The following is a 20875-nucleotide window of genomic DNA, read 5'->3' on the forward strand; positions in this document are numbered from 1 at the left end:
GGCCAGGCCCCGAAGTTCCTATCCTATAAATGGCTTTTCAATAAATTTCAAATTTACGTCTCTAATTTATGTACAGTGTTTATCTCTCACTTTGTTTGCCGCTTGTTTGATTTATGACACTAGTGTAATGTACAATTTATTTCTCTCCTAATTCACTTATACAAATTTCTATCTCATCTGTTTTGGGTGCATTACTCTACTACGTGTGTGCTGTATTAACGATAAATTTTCGTAGCTGGGGTTTTTATATATTTAAGACAATTGCACTAATTCACCTACACTATTGTGGCCGTTGGAGGCGGCATTCGATGCCGTTCGATTAGTCCCGTCGGTCGCTGTTCGGTCGTTGTTGCAGTTTTTCGCATTGTTCCCACTGCTGGGGTGGTGGTTGTTGTTATTGTTATTGGTCACTAAGCTCCTTTGAACCACCGGTGGGCTGGGATTCCGTGAGGACACGGTCGATGCAGCGGTCGTTGTCGTGGTGGCCGTCGTGGTCGGGTCGATCAACAGCCGATGCTGCACTTTCGATGTGGTCAGTTGTGTTGTGTCGGAGTTGGTCCTCGTCCGGGACCGCTTCGGCATGACGCTGTTTTCTAATTTTAATTGGGCATTTACCTCGGCCCGGGCGGCACAGGTGCAGGCTTTGAGGAAACTTTTCTTAAAGTTCTCACTAAGGTACGCGTAGAGAATGGGGTTGATAGCCGAATTGATGTAGCCTAGGCAACCAACCAGGAGGAAGAGAATGATATCGAGCCGAGTACTGCAGGACCCGTCCGGGGAAGTAATTAAAGCTACCTGCGAAATCCAGTACGGCAGCCAACAAAGGATATACACGGTGATTACGGTTAGCACTAGTTTCGTTACCTTCCGATGGGAACGCCGCTTTCCGCGTGATTTGTTGGTCGTTTTGGGGCCTACGTTACGAAGCTTGCGAATCACGAGACAGTAAAATGTCATTATAAAGCATAGTGGCACAACAAATCCCAGGATGAGCGAGTACAGTGTGAACGTGTACCCTGGCATATGTTCGTGCGATTCTGGCCACACGATTTGACACGAGTAGCTGTTGGGTTGCAGCTGGATGATGTCGCCGTATATCATGATTGGCAACATGATTAGAGCCGAGGCAAGCCATGCTAGTGCTGAGACCACGCGTGAGACCAGCGGCGTCCGGTACTTGGGCGATGAGATATGGTGACAAATAGCTATATAGCGGTCGGCCGACATGATGAACAGAAATATTGAAGAGGTGAACTGCGTAATCGACGTGCTAACCATGTAGGCTTTGCACATGGCTCCTCCAAAGACCCAACGCTTCATGTGCATCGTTGCTATCAGGAACGGAATACCGATCAGGAAGCACTCGTCCGCAATCGCCAGATTCAGAATGTACATGTTGGTCACCGTCTGCATGTTGGAAAACCGTAACACCACATAGATTACCAGCGTATTGCCCATGACACCGACCAGACACACGACGGCATACAGTATCATGAACACAGTGTACGTGGTGGGCATATCCGTCGACGGACAGCTAAAGTTGCCACGAGGCATCCCTCCTGTATCATTCATGGCATCCAGCCCCACCTCACTCATCGACGTATTCTCACCGAACAAACCACCCGTAGTCAGAAAGTACGTTAGATTAATATCCATGTTGTTGCATCCGTTTCTCTTCACGCTCGATAAAAAGACTCAATTATCACGCCTCTAACCACTAACAAGTCTCCCCATTTAAACATTCATCCCACTTTCAAACACTGCACCAAACTGAACTTCCTTTCGCCCAGCCTGTTGTCATCGATTCTACTGACTAAGTAAGTACTTCCACCGTTCCCATTCGATCGCAAGGAGTGGTCAATAGTCAGCAACAGCAGCACGACAGGTGACGGGGCAACATTTCCCAGATGTCCTCCAGATGGCTGTCAACGCGGCGTTGGGCGCCAAGCGAGCACGAGAGCGAACGAGGGGGTGTGTTTCCTGCAAATAGAAAACGTAAAAAAACCGGGTCAGTGATGTTTGTTTGGTGCTCGAAAAAATATGCATTCGCGAGCAGATATTGAGACTGGAAGTGGCGTGCACGCTGCGAATGTGGAACACACGTGGCCCTGCAGCACTGCGGTGGTAGATGGCTGCAGTTGTCTGTTGTGAAATGATTAAAAGTATGGGGAACTAATCGTTTCGGTGCATTAATAAATTGGGATATTATGTTTTTGTTTTAAGCAACGAATATATTTCAGAACAACCGCACAGTGAGGCAGAGAACCTTCACCTAAATCTCAATTATAGCGCAAGTCCAATAAATAACACTAATTGATGGTCATCTTAAGCCTTATCCGTTATTGATACTTTTTATCGCAAAATCATGTCTTTGTTGTTTGGGCGGATTTTCATTTTTGTTTCAATTGCAACAACCAGTAACAGTTGCAGTTTTATATGTGAACCAAAAAATGTCATTAGTCACATGGTTTCGGAAATATTCCAGGGTATCGTGGAAAAGGTTTTTCAAAACCAATCATTTTTAGCCATTTCCAGCATTTTTTGGCACATTGATCGCATCCCGCCGTGTCAAACTTAATGAATTTGTCATCGTCATCGAATCTTGACAAAATTTGCTATTTCGTGTATTTTTTAGGTTTTTTTTTTTTGAATTTCTTTATATTTGTGAATTTTAACTTAATGCTAATTCTTCACACAAAGTATTTTTTAGGCACATTGACTACATTCCGGGATCTTCCGGTCACCTGATTTCTTACGAGGAAGAGGCCTGTTTTTTTTTATTACATTTTGAATCAGCCTTGCGACATGTCAAACTACATGAGTTTATAAAACAAAACCATTGAAGGCCAGTTCTAGCAACATGATCCAGATCTATGATATTTTTTAAAATTTACAAGTTCATCAATGCCACATTCATTTATTTAGTTAACATCAAATTCATGATAATACTGAATCAACATTTTGCCGCCATAATACTCGATTTGCAGCTGCAGCTCTCCAACGTCGGTCACGCCCAACACTCGCCAGATCACGCTCCACCTGGTCCGCCCATCGTGCTCTCTGCGCTCCACGCCTTCTTGTACCAACCGGATGGTTAGCAAACACCAACTATGCAGAGTTGTTGTCCGGCATTCTTGCAACATGGCCTGCCCACCGTATCCTTCCGGCTTTGGCCACTTTCTGGATACTGGATTCGCCGTAAAATGCAGCGAGCTCGTGGTTCATCCTTCTCTGCCACACACCGTTCTCCTGCACGCCGTCGAAGATCGTCCTTAGCACCCGTCGTTCGAAAACTCCGAGTGCTTGCAGGTCCTCCTCGAGCATCGTCCATGTCTCGTGTCCGTAGAGAACCACGCTTTAGCAAGGAACCGGGGTAGACGAATTCTTCTACCACCTCGAAAGTATCCCCGTCTATCATAACATTGCTGCCAAGGCTTGTCCTGTCTCGCTCAGTCCCACCTACCAGAATGTACTTTGTCTTAGCCGCATTCACCACCAGTCCGACATTTGCTGCTTCACGTTTCAGGCGGATGTACAGTTCTGCCACCGTTCCAATTGGTCTAGCAATAATATCCATGTCATCCGCAAAACAGGCAAATTGGCCGGATTTCGTGAAGATCGTTCCCCGGCTGTTGAGCCCGGCTCGTCGCATAACACCTTCCAGGGCGATGTTGAATAGTAGGCAGGAAAGTCCATCACCTTGTCGTAGTCCCCGTCGAGATTGGAATGATCTGGATAGTTCACCCGAAATCCTTACGCTGTTCTGCACACCGTCCATCGTTGCTCTTATCAGTCTGGTAAGCTTCCCGGGAAAGCTGTTCTCGTCCATAATTTTCCATAGCTCTGTGCGGTCGATACTGTCGTATGCCGTTTTGAAGTCGATGAACAGGTAGTGCGTTGGGACCTGGTATTCACGGCATTTCTGGAGGATTTGCCGTACGGTGAAGATCTGGTCCGTTGTCGACCGGCCGTCGATGAAACCGGCTTGGTAACTTCCCACGAACTCATTTACTTTAGGTGAAAGACGGCGGAAGATGATCTGGGATAGCACTTTGTAAGCGGCATACAAAATGGTGATCGCTCGAAAGATCTCACACATTAACTTGTCGCCTTTCTTGTGGATGGGACAGATTATCCCTTCCTTCCACTCCTCCGGTAGCTGTTCGGTTTCCCAGATCTTGACTACTAACTGGTGCAGACAGCTGGCCAACTTTTCCGGGCCCATCTTTATGAGGTTCTGCTGCGATACCGTCCTTACCAGCCGCTTTGTTTTCGAGAAAGATCCTAAAAGTGTAATTCCATCTCAACTTTTTCAACGTTTAAAAAGTAGGGTAATTCGCCAACTGTTGAACGGTTAGTAGTGGCATTTTTGTTTTCGTTTGTTTTTCTGTGCATAATTTCACTTTAGTTGAAAAATATCCAGTGAACGTCTATATCCACTCAGAAAGTTGTTCAACAGGGCAAACAGGCCAGAAAGTTGTTCAACAGGGCAAAACGAACCATGGAGTGGGAAGCGTATAAAATTGCTCTGACAGAATATAATAAAGAAGTTAGAAGGTCGAAACGAATGGACTGGAGGCGTACATGCGAAAGCATTGAAAAGACTCCTGTTGTTGCAAGACTACAAAAAGCCCTCTCGAACGACCATGTTAACGGATTAGGTACTGTGAAAAGGCAAAATGATTGCCTTACTTTTAATGGAATTGAAACTTTAGAAGTAATGATGCAGACACATTTTCCTTGTTCCACATTCATTTATAAAAGTGATGGAAATGTTGCAGGAGACACAACTAGTGATGAAGAATCCAGGATGACTCCTCTACAAGAAACCACTGTCGAGAATTCTAATATTGATTTACAAATTCTAATATTAATTTACAAATTATGGAAAAACTTATTGATTACTACATTAAGTCAACATCTCTCTCTCTCTCTTCTTGGCGTAACGTCCTCACTGGGACAAAGCCTGCTTCTCAGCTTAGTGTTCTATGAGCACTTCCACAGTTATTAACTGAGAGCTTCCTCTGCCAATGACCATTTTGCATGCGTATATCGTGTGGCAGGCACGAATATACTCTATGCCCAAGGAAGTCAAGGAAATTTCCTTTACGAAAAGATCCTGGACCGACCGGGAATCGAACCCGTCACCCTCAGCATGGTCATGCTGAATACCCGTGCGTTTACCGCCTCGGCTATATGGGCCCTTCAAATTCAAGTCAAGTCAAGTCAAATTCAAATTAAGTCAACATATTTGAAACAAAATCCTATAAACAATAGTCAGTTCGCTTATCAAACGGGGAAGTCGACTGTAACTGCATTACATACACTCGTTTCAAAAATAGAGAAAACATTTGAAGCGAAAGAAATTTTGCTTGCAACCTTTTTTGATATAGAAGGAGCTTTTGATAATGCTTCGCATAAATCAATGACGAGAGCAATGTTGAAGCGTGGCTTTGATATATGCATCGTGAGATGGATCTGTGAAATGTTATCAAAACGCGAAATCACATCCACGCTAGGTAGTGCATCCGTTTCCGTAAAATCCGTAAAAAGGTGTCCACAAGGAGGCGTACTATCGCCACTTCTATGGTCACTACCCAAGTAACACAACTTGTTATATAACAGTTCAAATTACACATTTAATACTAGCTCTGATGTATTTTTCTTGCATTTTTAACATAATATGGAACACTTATATAATCAAAACAGCGCAAAAAATGGCGGCTTATAAAACATCTTATAAGTTATGCAAGATGTATGCCAATACACTTATAGTACTAATAATTTCTGTCCAGGTACTTTCCACCCAAGCCCTTGGTTGTAAATAAGCTATTTATCATAATTGCCAACTATGAAAATACCTCTATAATGCAATCACTTTCATTAGTTGTTATAAGGTTATTTTCAAGTAAAACAGCTTATAGAATGCCTTACTATGACATGTCATAAGCATTCGTTGGAATTAAGGTATTTGGAGGTGATATAACTTGTAGCATCCCATAATACAATACTGATAGGAATATGAGCTATGTACATCAATACGTACACGTGTCGTATCAACGGACACAAACTAATATCATTGATAACCGCAACATCATAATATTTTTTCCAGATGATGAAGGCATGATGATCATTAAAAAACTATTCTGGTAATATAATTTGTCAAATGGCTATATTCAATTTAGGCGGTGTTTTTTCACATGCGCTGCTAGATTCATGGTGAAACTTCTGATTTTACTCCATCAAAATTCAAGCGCCGCTGAGTCATATTAAAAAATGTATATTAAAATTGTGATATATCTCTAAAATTCTCCTGAAAAACAATATGGCAGCTTTCCATGAGAAATACAGTATCGGTTGAAAGTATTGAGAATGGTGAAAAGTTTCAACCATACTTATAGTTATATAAACTGATCATTCATTCGATTCACGTGTAATAATGTTTAGGAAGTAATTTTCAGCCGAATAGTTAAAAAATAGAAAAGAAAATTATGTCAATTCGTGACGCTTTTTCATTTGTGTAATTATATTTTTAGGCGGCACTGTGATCTGAATATTTTCAATCTGGTGGGACACAGACCGCATTTCAAACCTAGTGTTTTGGTTGTAAATAAGCTGAAATTACGCCAAAATAAGTTTTCAATAACTATGTTGCAATAGATTGTAGATAAATTTATTATAACGGTAATAATACATCTAAATAACATCTTTCTAGCATGTTCATGAATATATTTTCGATTTTGTTATGGAAAGATTTTTTCGACACCAAAATAACTTATATACAGCTTATCTTTTAACGTGGCTTAGCTGTATCTGTCAAATGTCAAAATATTGTTATTAGCAATTACGGTGCTTGTTTTGTCGGTGACGGTGATCTGCCGGAGTTTTTTCCCGTTTCCACGGGATTCCAGTTGGTCGATGACTTATCCGACCATCCCGTGTTCGGAGTAGTCTGCGGCGATATGTATGTATGGTTTTGCAGTTCGTGAAATTTTTGAGGCAGTTGTCCGGCTAGACCTACATTCCGATGACCATCGGCCGCCAGCAGCAGTTCCGGCATTTACGGTGACGCTCGATTAGCTACTATGGCTATACTAACACTTTTACGGTGACCGGAGTACAAGCTGTGTGGTATTACGTTGCAAGTTGAATCTGGATCGCAAATATTGCAGTAGCAGCGTCAACGAAACTGGCGAAAAAACGGCCGCAAAGGGTGCATCGTTTTAAGGAAAGGTTGATGTGGCCACACTGATTTAAAATAGTGATTAAAATATGGTATGTGGCGATACGAGAAGTAATATTGATGGATACTTTGTTTTTTTTTTATAGAACTGCTGGTCGTCTGTTTACTGAAATCATTTTATATATGCTGACAAAACGAATTTCTTATCAGCGACAGCAACCCATAAAAACGAAACTAATCATAAATAAATTAACTTAATTTTGTTGATTCTGTAGTGCTATATAATAGTAAATAAAGCATATTTCATACGTTGCTGGGTCAAAATTATTGTTATTGATGTTTGTTTTTGGCCAACTCGATTTCAGCGTAATTATAACATAAGAAGTTGGCGGGTGCGCTTATAGTACTACTATAAAACATCTTCTATAATTTTTATTTCTGAAGATGTTTTCTGTGTTACTTGGGTAGTAGTGGATGAACTATTAACAAATCTGAAGTCACAAGGTTTCGAAGTAATAGGGTTTGCTGATGAAATTGTTATAATTGTCCGAGGAAAATATGACGATGTCATTACAAACAGAATGCAACGAGCCTTAGATTATACAATGCATTGGTGCGTATCTGAAGGGTTGGATATAAATCCTTCAAAAACGCACATAATTCCCTTTACAAAAAGGAAAAAGTTCAAAATTTCTGGTCTCCGTATGAAAGGAGCTTTAATGACACTTTCTAATGAAGTAAAATACATGGGAATCATATTAGATTCCAAACTTAATTGGAATTCACACTTAAAACAGATCATAGAAAGGGCAACAAATGCCCTATGGATATGTAAGCGAACTTTCGGAAACAAATGGGGACTAAGGCCTGCTATGATTCATTGGATATATACGGCCATTATCAGACCTAGAATCATTTATGCTTCTTTAGTATGGTGGACCAAAACTAAAGAAAAATGTAGTATCAAAAAGCTAGAAAAACTTCAAAGGCTAGCTACTGTTTGTACAACAGGTGCAATGCGCAGCACACCTACGAAAGCTTTAGATGCAATTTTGAATCTTTTGCCACTTCATCAGTTCATTCAATTGGAAGCAGACAAAAGCGCGCTTCGTATTAAGCAATACAAATCTCTCCTTGACGGTGACATCAAAGGACATTTAAGTATTTTGAAAGATATCAAAATTAATCCATTGATTACAGTCAACAATGACTGGATGGAAGCAAAATTCAATTTTGACCGTATGTTTAATGTGATAGAACCAGATCGTACTGTTTGGACCGTGGAAGGACCACATCTTCGACCTGGATCTATAATATTTTACACTGACGGATCGAAACAAAATGACCAAACAGGAGCAGGAGTAACAGGTCCTGGTGTAAATCTCTCAGTTTCAATGGGAAGATGGCCAACCGTCTTCCAAGCTGAAATACAAGCAATTTTGGAATGTGTTTCTATTTGTTTAAAAAGAAAGTATAAACATACTAACATTTGTATATTCTCCGATAGTCAAGCAGCTTTATCTGCTTTGAAATCGTTTACATGTACATCAAAGATAGTATGGGAATGTGTTCTCTTACTTCAACAATTATGTATCAATAATACAGTCAATATTTACTGGGTACCAGGGCATTGTGGTATCGATGGTAATGAAAAGGCTGATGAATTAGCCAGGATCGGATCAAACCAACCATTTCTAGGGCCAGAGCCATTTTGCGGAGTCTCAAAATGTTCTGTCAATATGGAACTCAGGAACTGGGAACAAAAGATGGTGATTACGAACTGGGGGAATGCTGTTGCATGTCGGCAATCCAAAAAATTCATAATGCCTAATATATCGAATACACAAAAGCTTTTACTCTTGTCAAAAAATGAACTGTGTTCGTACACAGGGCTAATTACAGGACATTGCCCTGTTAGATATCATCTGAAATTAATGGGCAAAGCTGAAAATGATATTTGTCGCTTTTGTAAGGAGGATAGTGAAACCTCCGAGCATTTATTATGCAGTTGTCCTGCTCTTTTCAACAGAAGAGCGATTTTCTTTGATAAGGGACTTTTACAGCCCTTTGAAGTATGGTTTTTAAATCCAAGTAAGGTAGTGCGTTTCATACGGCACATTATACCTAGCTGGGATGATACCTAGGTCTTGCGTTGATGATTTCTGACACATAGAAATTAATCACCTTGACAAGGTACAATTAGTAAAATGGGTTGTGTATCACAAAAGATCAAATATGGTCGCAGTGATAATATACCCGACAAAAAAAAAATATCCACTCATTCCCTATACTTTCCATTTAATTTTCTTGAATATGGTGGAACTTCATGAAGGTGAAAATTGAAAAACGCAGCTTGAACAGTTAAACTAATTTATTAGTGACTTGTCAGGATGACGGTAAAAGCTGGAATGAACAAAAATTACAAAACTACATATGCTTCGGTTGCTGTGATGTGCAAACCTTAGCAGTCAGCGAGTGCTAGATTTCTAACACCCCATCTCAATCGATGACTCCCCAACTAACAATCGCCAGCCGCAAACAAGCAAGCATGCTGAATTGTTGCTTTATAATAGTAATTATAGCTGAACTAAAATTATGCTGTACACATTACTGTACAAATGCTATTTCAATTGAAAAGGTAGCCAATGTTCAAATTTTCGTATTGGTATTAACAATAATAATTTAAAACACTTTTCAAGCGTTTAATGATATTTTTATTCGACTCTCAGAAAATTCTTTACAGCATTGTTTAACAAGACTTTTTTATGCTTCTTGTTAAGTTCATGTAAAAATTAGCACATGTATCTGTATAATTTGTTTTTCACAAGTCAAATAAGCGCTTTCGTTCCATCATATTTCGACTTAGAGCACGTGATGAAAAAACAAGTGTTTTTTACTGAACAACAGCTGAATTAATCTGTTGCTCAGTCGTTAACCATAATGTCTGAGCTAATTCACCACTGCTGAATAGGAGTTGAAATCTGATCATTATTAAACCACGGGAAGTTTATGTTTTGATTTGAGCGCTGCAATTCATCATCTCTAGGATGGCGCAGATAGGAAGGCATGCGGCTGGCAATCGACGGGTCTCGAGTTTGAATTTGTATTTAGGTAAATTTATGTGTAGTTATTATTTCACAATATTTGTTCACAGCATTAAGTTCCAATCATAAACTCTCGTGGAAATTGAAAAATTTTGCATTTCATTTATTTTTAATCATTTTTGCTCAAGCTGAATAACAGCTTTACTATATAATTGTAAAACGATTTAACAACAAACAGTTCAGTTGGTACACAACATTATGCTTTGTAGTTTCTCCAAATTTGTGTGAACAAAACCCGAACAAAGGTTGTGCCTGAAAATTATCCAAAAGTTATTCAGCATCATGCTGAATCAATTTGTCGTTAAGGTGCTTGTAAAATGAGTGATTGTTAGTTGGGTCCAATCTTGCTCCTGAGGGACTGGAATAAACCAGATAAACTTCATCGCCTTCAGTGTTGCACACGTAGAGACAGTAGTCGCGGTTTGACCTTCGGAATCCCAGCTTCAGTAGAGTTGCGTTAAGGTTGAAGGATTCGTCATTGACTTAATCGTCATCGTTGAAAATTCAAAAGCAGTTTTCTCGCTCAAAACATGAATGTTTACATTGAAAAAGTATTCACTGTACTCCATTCTGCATCCGCAATACAGTGAATACATTTTCACTGCGGAGTTTTCAGCTTTGAACGAGAAAACTGTTTTCGAATTTTCAATGATGACGATTATGTCAATGACGAATCCTTCAACCTTAAGCCGCTCGTTCCAGCAACGTGGTGCTTGTTTTAACCCATCTAGAGATCACTGCAGCTTGCACACGCTGCCTGGTTTTACCCTTACGCCTTGAAGTACTTCCATGTACAAATCTTCCTTCAGCACTCCGTGGAGGAATGCCGTCTTAACGTCCATATGATGTACTCGAAAACCATGATGTTCCGCAACAGCCAGTACCACCCACACGGTAGACAGCTTGGCTACTGGTGCGAACGTATCCTCGAAGTCGACTCCAGGACGTTGCAGCTGCAGGAAACCTTTAACCACCAGTCGCGCCTTACGCCGAACCAATCGACCGGTCTCATCCTCCTTGAGTCGGAAAACCCATTTCGTTTTGAGCAGCTTCACGCCGGCGGGACACGCCATCAGCTTCCACACATCATTGGCCTTCATAGAGCGGAGTTCATCCTGTACCGCCTGGTTCCAGAGGTCACGGTCATCACGGGTACTAATTTCTTCAAACGTCTCAGGAATGTCTGGAGGAGAATGAGGGCCAACAGTACTTGCTCTAAATCCAGTAAGATAGTCAAGGAACTTACCCGGAAATCGGCGCTCCCGTTCGCTGCGCCTCTCGGACTGCTCGCCTGCACGGCCGGAAGACAAGTCCAGATCTGATTGCGAAGGGAGCGCGGGGTGGGCAGGTTCCGCTACATCTTCGTCGGTGACATCATCGGTTAAAACTTCATCTTCATTTTCCGGAGCAGATTCATCGTCAGATTGGACACCTTCCTCTGGATGTGGAAAGGTTTGTTCTTCCCCCTTTTGCTCGTAGATTAGGGGTACCACCAGTCTTTCTTCCACACGATCTCTTGCATCGTTGGCCCACGGAAACGAGTTTTCTTCGAACTTGACGTCACGAGCAATTACGATTCTCCTTTCGTCCTTGTCCCACAGTCGGTAGCCATTTGGCGCGTAACCGACCATGACCAGCTGTCGACTCTTCGCGTCGAGCTTCTTCCTCCGTTGACTCGGTATCCAGGCAAAGGCTTGACATCCAAAAACACGCGCCTTCTCCAAATTAGGCTTCCTACCATACCATAGTTCAGCAGGGGTAACGTTTCTTGGAACCGCCGAGGTTGGGCTTCGGTTAATCAGGAACACGGCCGAAAGCACAGCTTCACACCAGAACAATTTTGGAGCATGGGACTGGATCAGCATGGTACGTACTTTCTCGATGAGGGTCCTGTTAAACCTTTCCGCCACTCCGTTTTGCTGCGGTGAGTAGGCTACAGTTGGCTCGGCTTGAATGCCCTTCTCCTTGTAGTAGGTCTTCTGACTGTTGGAGAAATACTCACGTCCCTGGTCGATAGTAAGCTTCGAAATCTTCGTGCCACACGCCGCTGTTGCAGTCTTCCCACAAACTTGACACATGTTCAACTTCTGTACGTTTTCTCGCACTTGTGTTGAACATCAAACGCCAAACATCGGAGTACCCGTGTTTGCTACAGTACTCCGTACCGAAGAGTACTCAAGTACAAAACTTGTGTACGTACAGAAGTACAAAACGAAAATCGATCCGAGCACAAACCGAGAATGAAACCCGAAGCGGCGTTCGGATTGGCAAACGATTGGTGCCGAACTGTCAATCGTCGTTCGAGAAAGTTCTTTTTTGCACGATTGCATCCCACTTCGTTTCTCACGGTACACATGTACTGTACATATGTTCGAACTTGTGTTTGAAACGAACTTTGAACATAAGTACACGTTTGGGTACTGATTTGCGGTGTTGCGGTACGAACGCACAGTCAGAGTACAGGCGGAATATAAATACAGCAGTACTTAGCGAGTTTGGTGTTCGTTTGGGAAGACTGCGCTGTTGCCATCGCTTCAAACTCCTTGAATTTTTCAAACACCTCCGATTTCTTCCTAATCAGGTACACCACAGCGAAATGCGAGTAGTCATCAATGAAGGAGACGAGATAGCGATGTCCTTCCCATGATGCAGGCTCGATCGGCCCACACACATCCAAGTGGATACGCTCCAACGGTCGCGTCGCCCTGTCTCGTGCACCATTGAACGGGTCCCGGCTTTGTTTTCCCAGGACGCACACATCGCAGAACTTGATCTTCTCCAACTCGAAGGACACACCAAGGACCAGCTTCTCACGCATTAGAGCGGCCATTCCAGTTTCACTGATGTGGCCGATACGTCGGTGTCAGAGATCCGCACTATCCGCTTCAGCCAAACTTGCATTGGCTCGTTGCACTGCAATCTCCATGACGTAGAGGTTGCCCCGCATATGCGCCGTCCCAATCGTCAAAACTTTCTTCCCTAAAAACGTGACTCCATAAGTCAGGTTCTGAATTGATGGAATAATCTTTTCTTCCGGGTTTTCATTCAAGTGTAATCGTTTTACTCGCAATTATGAATAGCAAGCACTATCGATAAAAAATAAAAAGTTTTTCCTGATTGTCTACAAAACTGTTCAAATTAATTACACCAGCACGACACCATCCACGTCGTCGACGAGATAGTCTGCAAAAGCGAGAACATCGCTCAAACAATTACCCACTCCATCGTACAAAAGAAGAAAAAAAATGCTCCCCGGAAAATGCATCGCGAGCAGCAATTGTGACAACACGGACGGATGGTTCTATTTGCGCCAGCATTTTATTTGAATTCGGAGTGGTTATGAATTCTGAAGCTGCATCACGGTTTTCGAAAGAATTGCACGCAGAGTGAAACAACGAAACAAAAAATATGATGACATTGGCAGAAAGTACAACAAACACAAATCAACACTACGGCAAACAGAAGCTGCTGCGGCTGCCAGAAGCAATGGCAATCGCTGCCGCCTACAACGGTTTCACTGCACTGCTGCCCGTGCCGTCGTCGTTGGCTGTGCGGATGATCCCCCAGTGTTGTTCAGCCACGTGAAAAATATGAACAAACACCGGCTGTGAAAAACTTTTATAACTGTCATTTGTTAGGTTTGTGCTGCTATCTACCGGCAACAACGGCGACTGGATTTGGTTTGGTAATTTATGAACTCAGTTGATTATACTGTGTGTATTTGCAAGTTGATTTCCATAATTGATTGGGTTCTATAAACTACTGCTGACGCTGTGATTCTTCCAAAAATTGCAGATCTACGAAGCAAACAAATTGGCTGGATCTTGCGAAAATCATGCTTTGCCGTTATTGTTTTTTTCTTGCAGTCTGATTAGCTACTCAGGTCTAAAGTTACAAAAGTCGTTTTTTTGTTGATCAATGATAGGGTCAGTATCATTGCTGGTTTCGTAAAGTTCCTAAAGCTATTTACTGTTTGCAACAAAAACAAACATTGGAAAAATAACCACTGCCTCCATTGTCGACAGAATAAGATCAACAGAAAGATGCTCTTTTCCATACAATGGGAACTATTCCGCCTGCAAAGAATCCCCTCGATAAGACTTATTGCAAAACTTTCCTAATTTAATATATTATTGAACCATAAATAATGCATCAACACATGATATTGACTGCATAAATTCGACGATGAAAGTGAAGTGGATTTTCTCCGGTTCCGGCGCCGGGACCGACCGATCGAAAAGTGCATCCAATGCCCAGAGGCGACAACGGTGGCAGAGCAAGACTTCAAAACGCACCTAATCATCGGAACCATATTATGCAGCCGGAAGTGGTTTATTAAACTTTGTCGTCTTGTGGCGGCAGTGCAGTGCAGTGTGGTCGCCGCTAGGAGGCAAACTGAGAGGCTTATCCTCTGAGACCAAGGAGGCAAAGCTCTTGCTCTATTGAGATAAACTTTTGTCAGCTATCGAAAGAGGAGTGGAGCTGCCAAAAGCGCAGGAAGCTGTGCAGTAGGGGATATTGAGGCATTAAGGCTCTATTTCTGTCATAAAATGTTCCGAAATATGCACTATTGTCATTCTGTATTCGGAAGCTTAGATAAAAGGCATTCATGTATGTGATACCATACACAAACTGAATGAACTTGAAGAATTTTTTAGTTTATTTTTTTTACAACATTAAATTAAGAACTTCTATAAACCACCACCACTTTTCATGCATTTCATGCTTTCGAACCAGTGATAAAAAGTTTCGGCCCTCGGCATCACCATTGCTGGTGCTCAGGACTGAAAGTAAGTAAAGCCGATGCAAATATTAATTTTCTTTTATGCCCGAGACCTCTCATCGGGTACGAGGGGGGGGGAGTACAATAATAAAAAAGAAAAAACATTTAACATAAACATTTCGCTTGAGTTTTATTGAAATGGTGTTTCGAAGGCACGAGAAAGGCGCCATCACCGCTAGGTGGATTAATTAGGTTGATTTCCGCACAAAACTCGTCAACCATGCTAAAGGTTACAAAAATTGCCGCAGTTTGATTTATCGCATGATGGGCTAGTTCAGTTTTATATACGGCCAGTTCTACCGGTGCTGGTCCGGATCACTGAAATGGCCATAGCTCCGGAACGCCTTGGCCGATCTGGACTATTTAGGATAGCAAACAATTCCGGTTCGATTCAAGCTATTATCCGAAAAATCGGCCAATGGGAAGTGCCTTAAAAGTGAGTGAACTTATTTTACGCACATACATTCACACATACATACATAATCTCAATTCGTTGGTCTGAGTTGATTGGTATATGCGACTTGATCCACCGAGCCTTTTTTCGAAAAATCGTTTTTTGAGTGAACTATAGTTTTTTTAGTACACTAAATGTGCGAGAAAGGCAAAACACTAGTTTCGAGCTTTTTTGCTTTAGCTATCTAACTAGACCAATAGATTCCAAGATCTTTTTGATAGCAAATTTGATAATCTTTCAAATGCGATAAGTTTGACCATTTTCAAGTTATAGCCAGCTTGAGACAAGCCAAGTCAAAAGCATGTAATGTTCAATTACTACGTAACGGTTGAGATTTGACCATATGCGTAAAACATTTTTTCACCGGTCGGAACCTGTTTGCTTGCTAACGTTCATAAGGTTATCAAAAAATCCTAGCCTTGCTGTGTCGCATACATAGGTGCAGTTCAATTTTATATTTAGCCGCTTTCGGAGGGACACCCGGAACTGGTTACGGCACTACCGGCTGTCCCTAATGTGGTCCTAACCTATTTATTTTATAACCAGTCATCAGGTTATCGGAAAAGCCGTTATGTGTTGTATCGCATGCATGAGTTTGGTACTCTTTTATATTTGGCCACATACGTCGAGACCCCTGGAACCGGATCCGGACAACTACCGGTTCAGATATGGTCTGATACTGCTTTCCTGCTAACCGTTCATCAGGTTATCAAAAATGCCGCTGCTTGATGTGTCGCATGCATGGGTTTGGTACTCTTTTATGTTTGGCCACTTCCGGTGGGACATTCGGAACCGGTTCCGGAACACTACCGGTTCAGATGTGGTCTGATACTGTTTTCCTGCCAACCGTTCATCGGATTATCGAAAAAGCCGCTGTTTAATGTGTCGCTTGCATGAGTTATGTTCAATTTGATATTTGGCCACTTCCGGCGGGACACCCAGAACCGGTTCCGGAACACTACCGTTTCAGATATGGTCTGAGACTATTTTCCTGCTTACCGTTCATCAGATAATCATAAATGCCGTGGTTTGATGGGTCGCATGCATGGGTTTGGTGCATTTTCATGTCTGGCCCCTTCCAGGGGTACCGGTTCCGGAAGACCTAAATGGCCATAACTCCGGAACGGCTGGGCCGATCCGAACCATTTTCAATAGGAAACAATGGGACCAGATGCCGCGTCGAATGAGCCGTCGATCGTTAAAATCGGTTGATATTTACTATCTAAAAGTGAGGTGACCTTTTTTGTACACATACACACACACATACATACAGACACACACACATACATACACACACAGACATCATCTCAACTCGTCGAGCTGAGTCTATTGGTATATGAAACTTGCCCCTCTGGGGGCTCTATCGAAATTTCATTTTTGAGTGAACATATAGCCTTTCGGTAAACCTTGGTGTACGAGAAAGGCAAAAATTATATACAATTACAATTACAATTACAATTACAATTACAATTACAATTACAATTACAATTACAATTACAATTACAATTACAATTACAATTACAATTACAATTACAATTACAATTACAATTACAATTACAATAACAATTACAATTACAATTACAATTACAATTACAATTACAATTACAATTACAATTACAATTACAATTACAATTACAATTACAATTACAATTACAATTACAATTACAATTACAATTACAATTACAATTACAATTACAATTACAATTGCAATTACAATTACAATTACAATTACAATTACAATTACAATTACAATTACAATTACAATTACAATTACAATTACAATTACAATTACAATTACAATTACAATTACAATTACAATTACAATTACAATTACAATTACAATTACAATTACAATTACAATTACAATTACAATTACAATTACAATTACAATTACAATTACAATTACAATTACAATTACAATTACAATTACAATTACAATTACAATTACAATTACAATTACAATTACAATTACAATTACAATTACAATTACAATTACAATTACAATTACAATTACAATTACAATTACAATTACAATTACAATTGCATCAACAAAATATTCCGGATATTTTTTTCGGATGTGCCAGATCAAATCCAAATCCAATACAAACCCAATCCAAACCCAATTCAATTCCAATCCAAATCCAATCCAAATCCAATCCAAATTGAATCCAAATCTAATCCAAATTCAATCCAAATCCAAATCCAATCCAAATCCAATCTAAATCCAATCCAAATCCAATCCAAATCCAATCCAAATCCAATCCAAATCCAATCCAAATCCAATCCAAATCCAATCCAAATCCAATCCAAATCCAATCCAAATCCAATCTAAATCCAATCCAAATCCAATCCAAATCCAATCCAAATCCAATCCAAATCCAATCCAAATCCAATCCAAATCCAATCCAAATCCAATCCAAATCCAATCCAAATCCAATCCAAATCCAATCCAAATCCAATCCAAATCCAATCCAAATCCAATCCAAATCCAATCCAAATCCAATCCAAATCCAATCCAAATCCAATCCAAATCCAATCCAAATCCAATCCAAATCCAATCCAAATTCAATCCAAATCCAATCCAAATCCAATCCAAATCCAATCCAAATCCAATCCAAATCCAATCCAAATCCAATCCAAATCCAATCCAAATCCAATCCAAATCCAATCCAAATCCAATCCAAATCCAATCCAAATCCAATCCAAATCCAATCCAAATCCAATCCAAATCCAATCCAAATCCAATCCAAATCCAATCCAAATCCAATCCAAATCCAATCCAAATCCAATCCAAATCCAATCCAAATCCAATCCAAATCCAATCCAAATCCAATCCAAATCCAATCCAAATCCAATCCAAATCCAATCCAAATCCAATCCAAATCCAATCCAAATCCAATCCAAATCCAATCCAAATCCAATCCAAATCCAATCCAAATCCAATCCAAATCCAATCCAAATCCAATCCAAATCCAATCCAAATCCAATCCAAATCCAATCCAAATCCAATCCAAATCCAATCCAAATCCAATCCAAATCCAATCCAAATCCAATCCAAATCCAATCCAAATCCAAATCCAATCCAAATCCAATCCAAATCCAATCCAAATCCAATCCACATCCATTCCAAATCCAATCCAAATCCAATCCAAATCCAATCCAAATCCAATCCAAATCCAATCCAAATCCAATCCAAATCCAATCCAAATCCAATCCAAATCCAAATCCAATCCAAATCCAATAAAATCCAATCCAAATCCAATCCAAATCCAATAAAATCCAATCCAAATCCAATCCAAATCCAATTCAAATCCAATTCAAATCCAATCGAAATCCAATCCAAATCCAATCCAAATCCAATCCAAATCCAATCCAAATCCAATCCAAATCCAATCCAAATCCAATCCAAATCCAATCCAAATCCAATCCAAATCCAATCCAAATCCAATCCAAATCCAATCCAAATCCAATCCAAATCCAATCCAAATCCAATCCAAATCCAATCCAAATCCAATCCAAATCCAATCCAAATCCAATCCAAATCCAATCCAAATCCAATCCAAATCCAATCCAAATCCAATCCAAATCCAATCCAAATCCAATCCAAATCCAATCCAAATCCAATCCAAATCCAATCCAAATCCAATCCAAATCCAATCCAAATCCAATCCAAATCCAATCCAAATCCAATCCAAATCCAATCCAAATCCAATCCAAATCCAATCCAAATCCAATCCAAATCCAATCCAAATCCAATCCAAATCCAATCCAAATCCAATCCAAATCCAATCCAAATCCAATCCAAATCCAATCCAAATCCAATCCAAATCCAATCCAAATCCAATCCAAATCCAATCCAAATCCAATCCAAATCCAATCCAAATCCAATCCAAATCCAATCCAAATCCAATCCAAATCCAATCCAAATCCAATCCAAATCCAATCCAAATCCAATCCAAATCCAATCCAAATCCAATCCAAATCCAATCCAAATCCAATCCAAATCCAATCCAAATCCAATCCAAATCCAATCCAAATCCAATCCAAATCCAATCCAAATCCAATCCAAATCCAATCCAAATCCAATCCAAATCCAATCCAAATCCAATCCAAATCCAATCCAAATCCAATCCAAATCCAATCCAAATCCAATCCAAATTCAATCCAAATCCAATCCAAATCCAATCCAAATCCAATCCAAATCCAATCCAAATCCAATCCAAATCCAATCCAAATCCAATCCAAATCCAATCCAAATCCAATCCAAATCCAATCCAAATCCAATCCAAATCCAATCCAAATCCAATCCAAATCCAATCCAAATCCAATCCAAATCCAATCCAAATCCAATCCAAATCCAATCCAAATCCAATCCAAATCCAATCCAAATCCAATCCAAATCCAATCCAAATCCAATCCAAATCCAATCCAAATCCAATCCAAATCCAATCCAAATCCAATCCAAATCCAATCCAAATCCAATCCAAATCCAATCCAAATCCAATCCAAATCCAATCCAAATCCAATCCAAATCCAATCCAAATCCAATCCAAATCCAATCCAAATCCAATCCAAATCCAATCCAAATCCAATCCAAATCCAATCCAAATCCAATCCAAATCCAATCCAAATCAAATCCAAATCCAATCCAAATCCAATCCAATCCAAATCCAATCCAAATCCAATCCAAATCCAATCCAAATCCAATCCAAATCCAATCCAAATCCAATCCAAATCCAATCCAAATCCAATCCAAATCCAATCCAAATCCAATCCAAATCCAATCCAAATCCAATCCAAATCCAATCCAAATCCAATCCAAACCAATCAAAATCCAATCCAAATCCAATCCAAATCCAATCCAAAACCTTACCCAGAACTTAACTTTACAACATGAAACGGGCAATAATATAAAAACTATAACAATCAATGGCATAATGTCTATATCTCATTCGAGTATATTGGACCCAATTTCACCTACAAGAAGTCGATCAAGTTTCTCTGCACATCCTTATGTTTTTTTTTCTGCATACTGTCGTACTGCCAAAGGCATGCATTTGGACATTTGAAAGAAAGGCAATTCAAACGTTAAGATAAACACCAAGAAGTCAACTGCAAAAGTTATTTTGATGACTTTGAAGCATTTTTTCTGCTTTCATGGTAGAGATAAGGTTAGCCAGAAAAGAAAGAATAAATTGATAAGTAGTTCTCTAATAGCTTCTCGGGAATACTTATAAGTTTTTTGAATGAGCAGTTCTATACTCTATTTGATGACGAGCTCGATGGCAGCAAGCAGATTTTGAATTAAATTTGTTTGTGTTTTTGCAAGGCAGTGGAAAATTAATCATTAT

General features: G+C 40.3%; 1 protein-coding gene across 4 annotated transcripts in view; it reads right to left on the reverse strand.

Annotated features, from left to right (window-relative positions):
• Nucleotides 1-241: 241 nt before the first annotated feature.
• The window catches only part of LOC109418753 (somatostatin receptor type 2-like), a 276019-nt gene continuing 255385 nt past the window's right edge, over nucleotides 242-20875 (reverse strand). For all 4 annotated transcript variants that reach the window (XM_062861294.1, XM_062861293.1, XM_029857108.2 and 1 more), the window contains one exon: nucleotides 242-1980. In XM_062861294.1, the coding sequence (XP_062717278.1) occupies nucleotides 253-1656 (1404 nt within the window). In that variant the 5' untranslated portion in view covers nucleotides 1657-1980 and the 3' untranslated portion in view covers nucleotides 242-252. The remainder of the gene's footprint in view (nucleotides 1981-20875) is intronic.

The sequence above is a fragment of the Aedes albopictus genome, chromosome 3 (assembly GCF_035046485.1).
Source record: "Aedes albopictus strain Foshan chromosome 3, AalbF5, whole genome shotgun sequence".
Classification (NCBI taxonomy): Eukaryota; Metazoa; Arthropoda; class Insecta; order Diptera; family Culicidae; genus Aedes; species Aedes albopictus.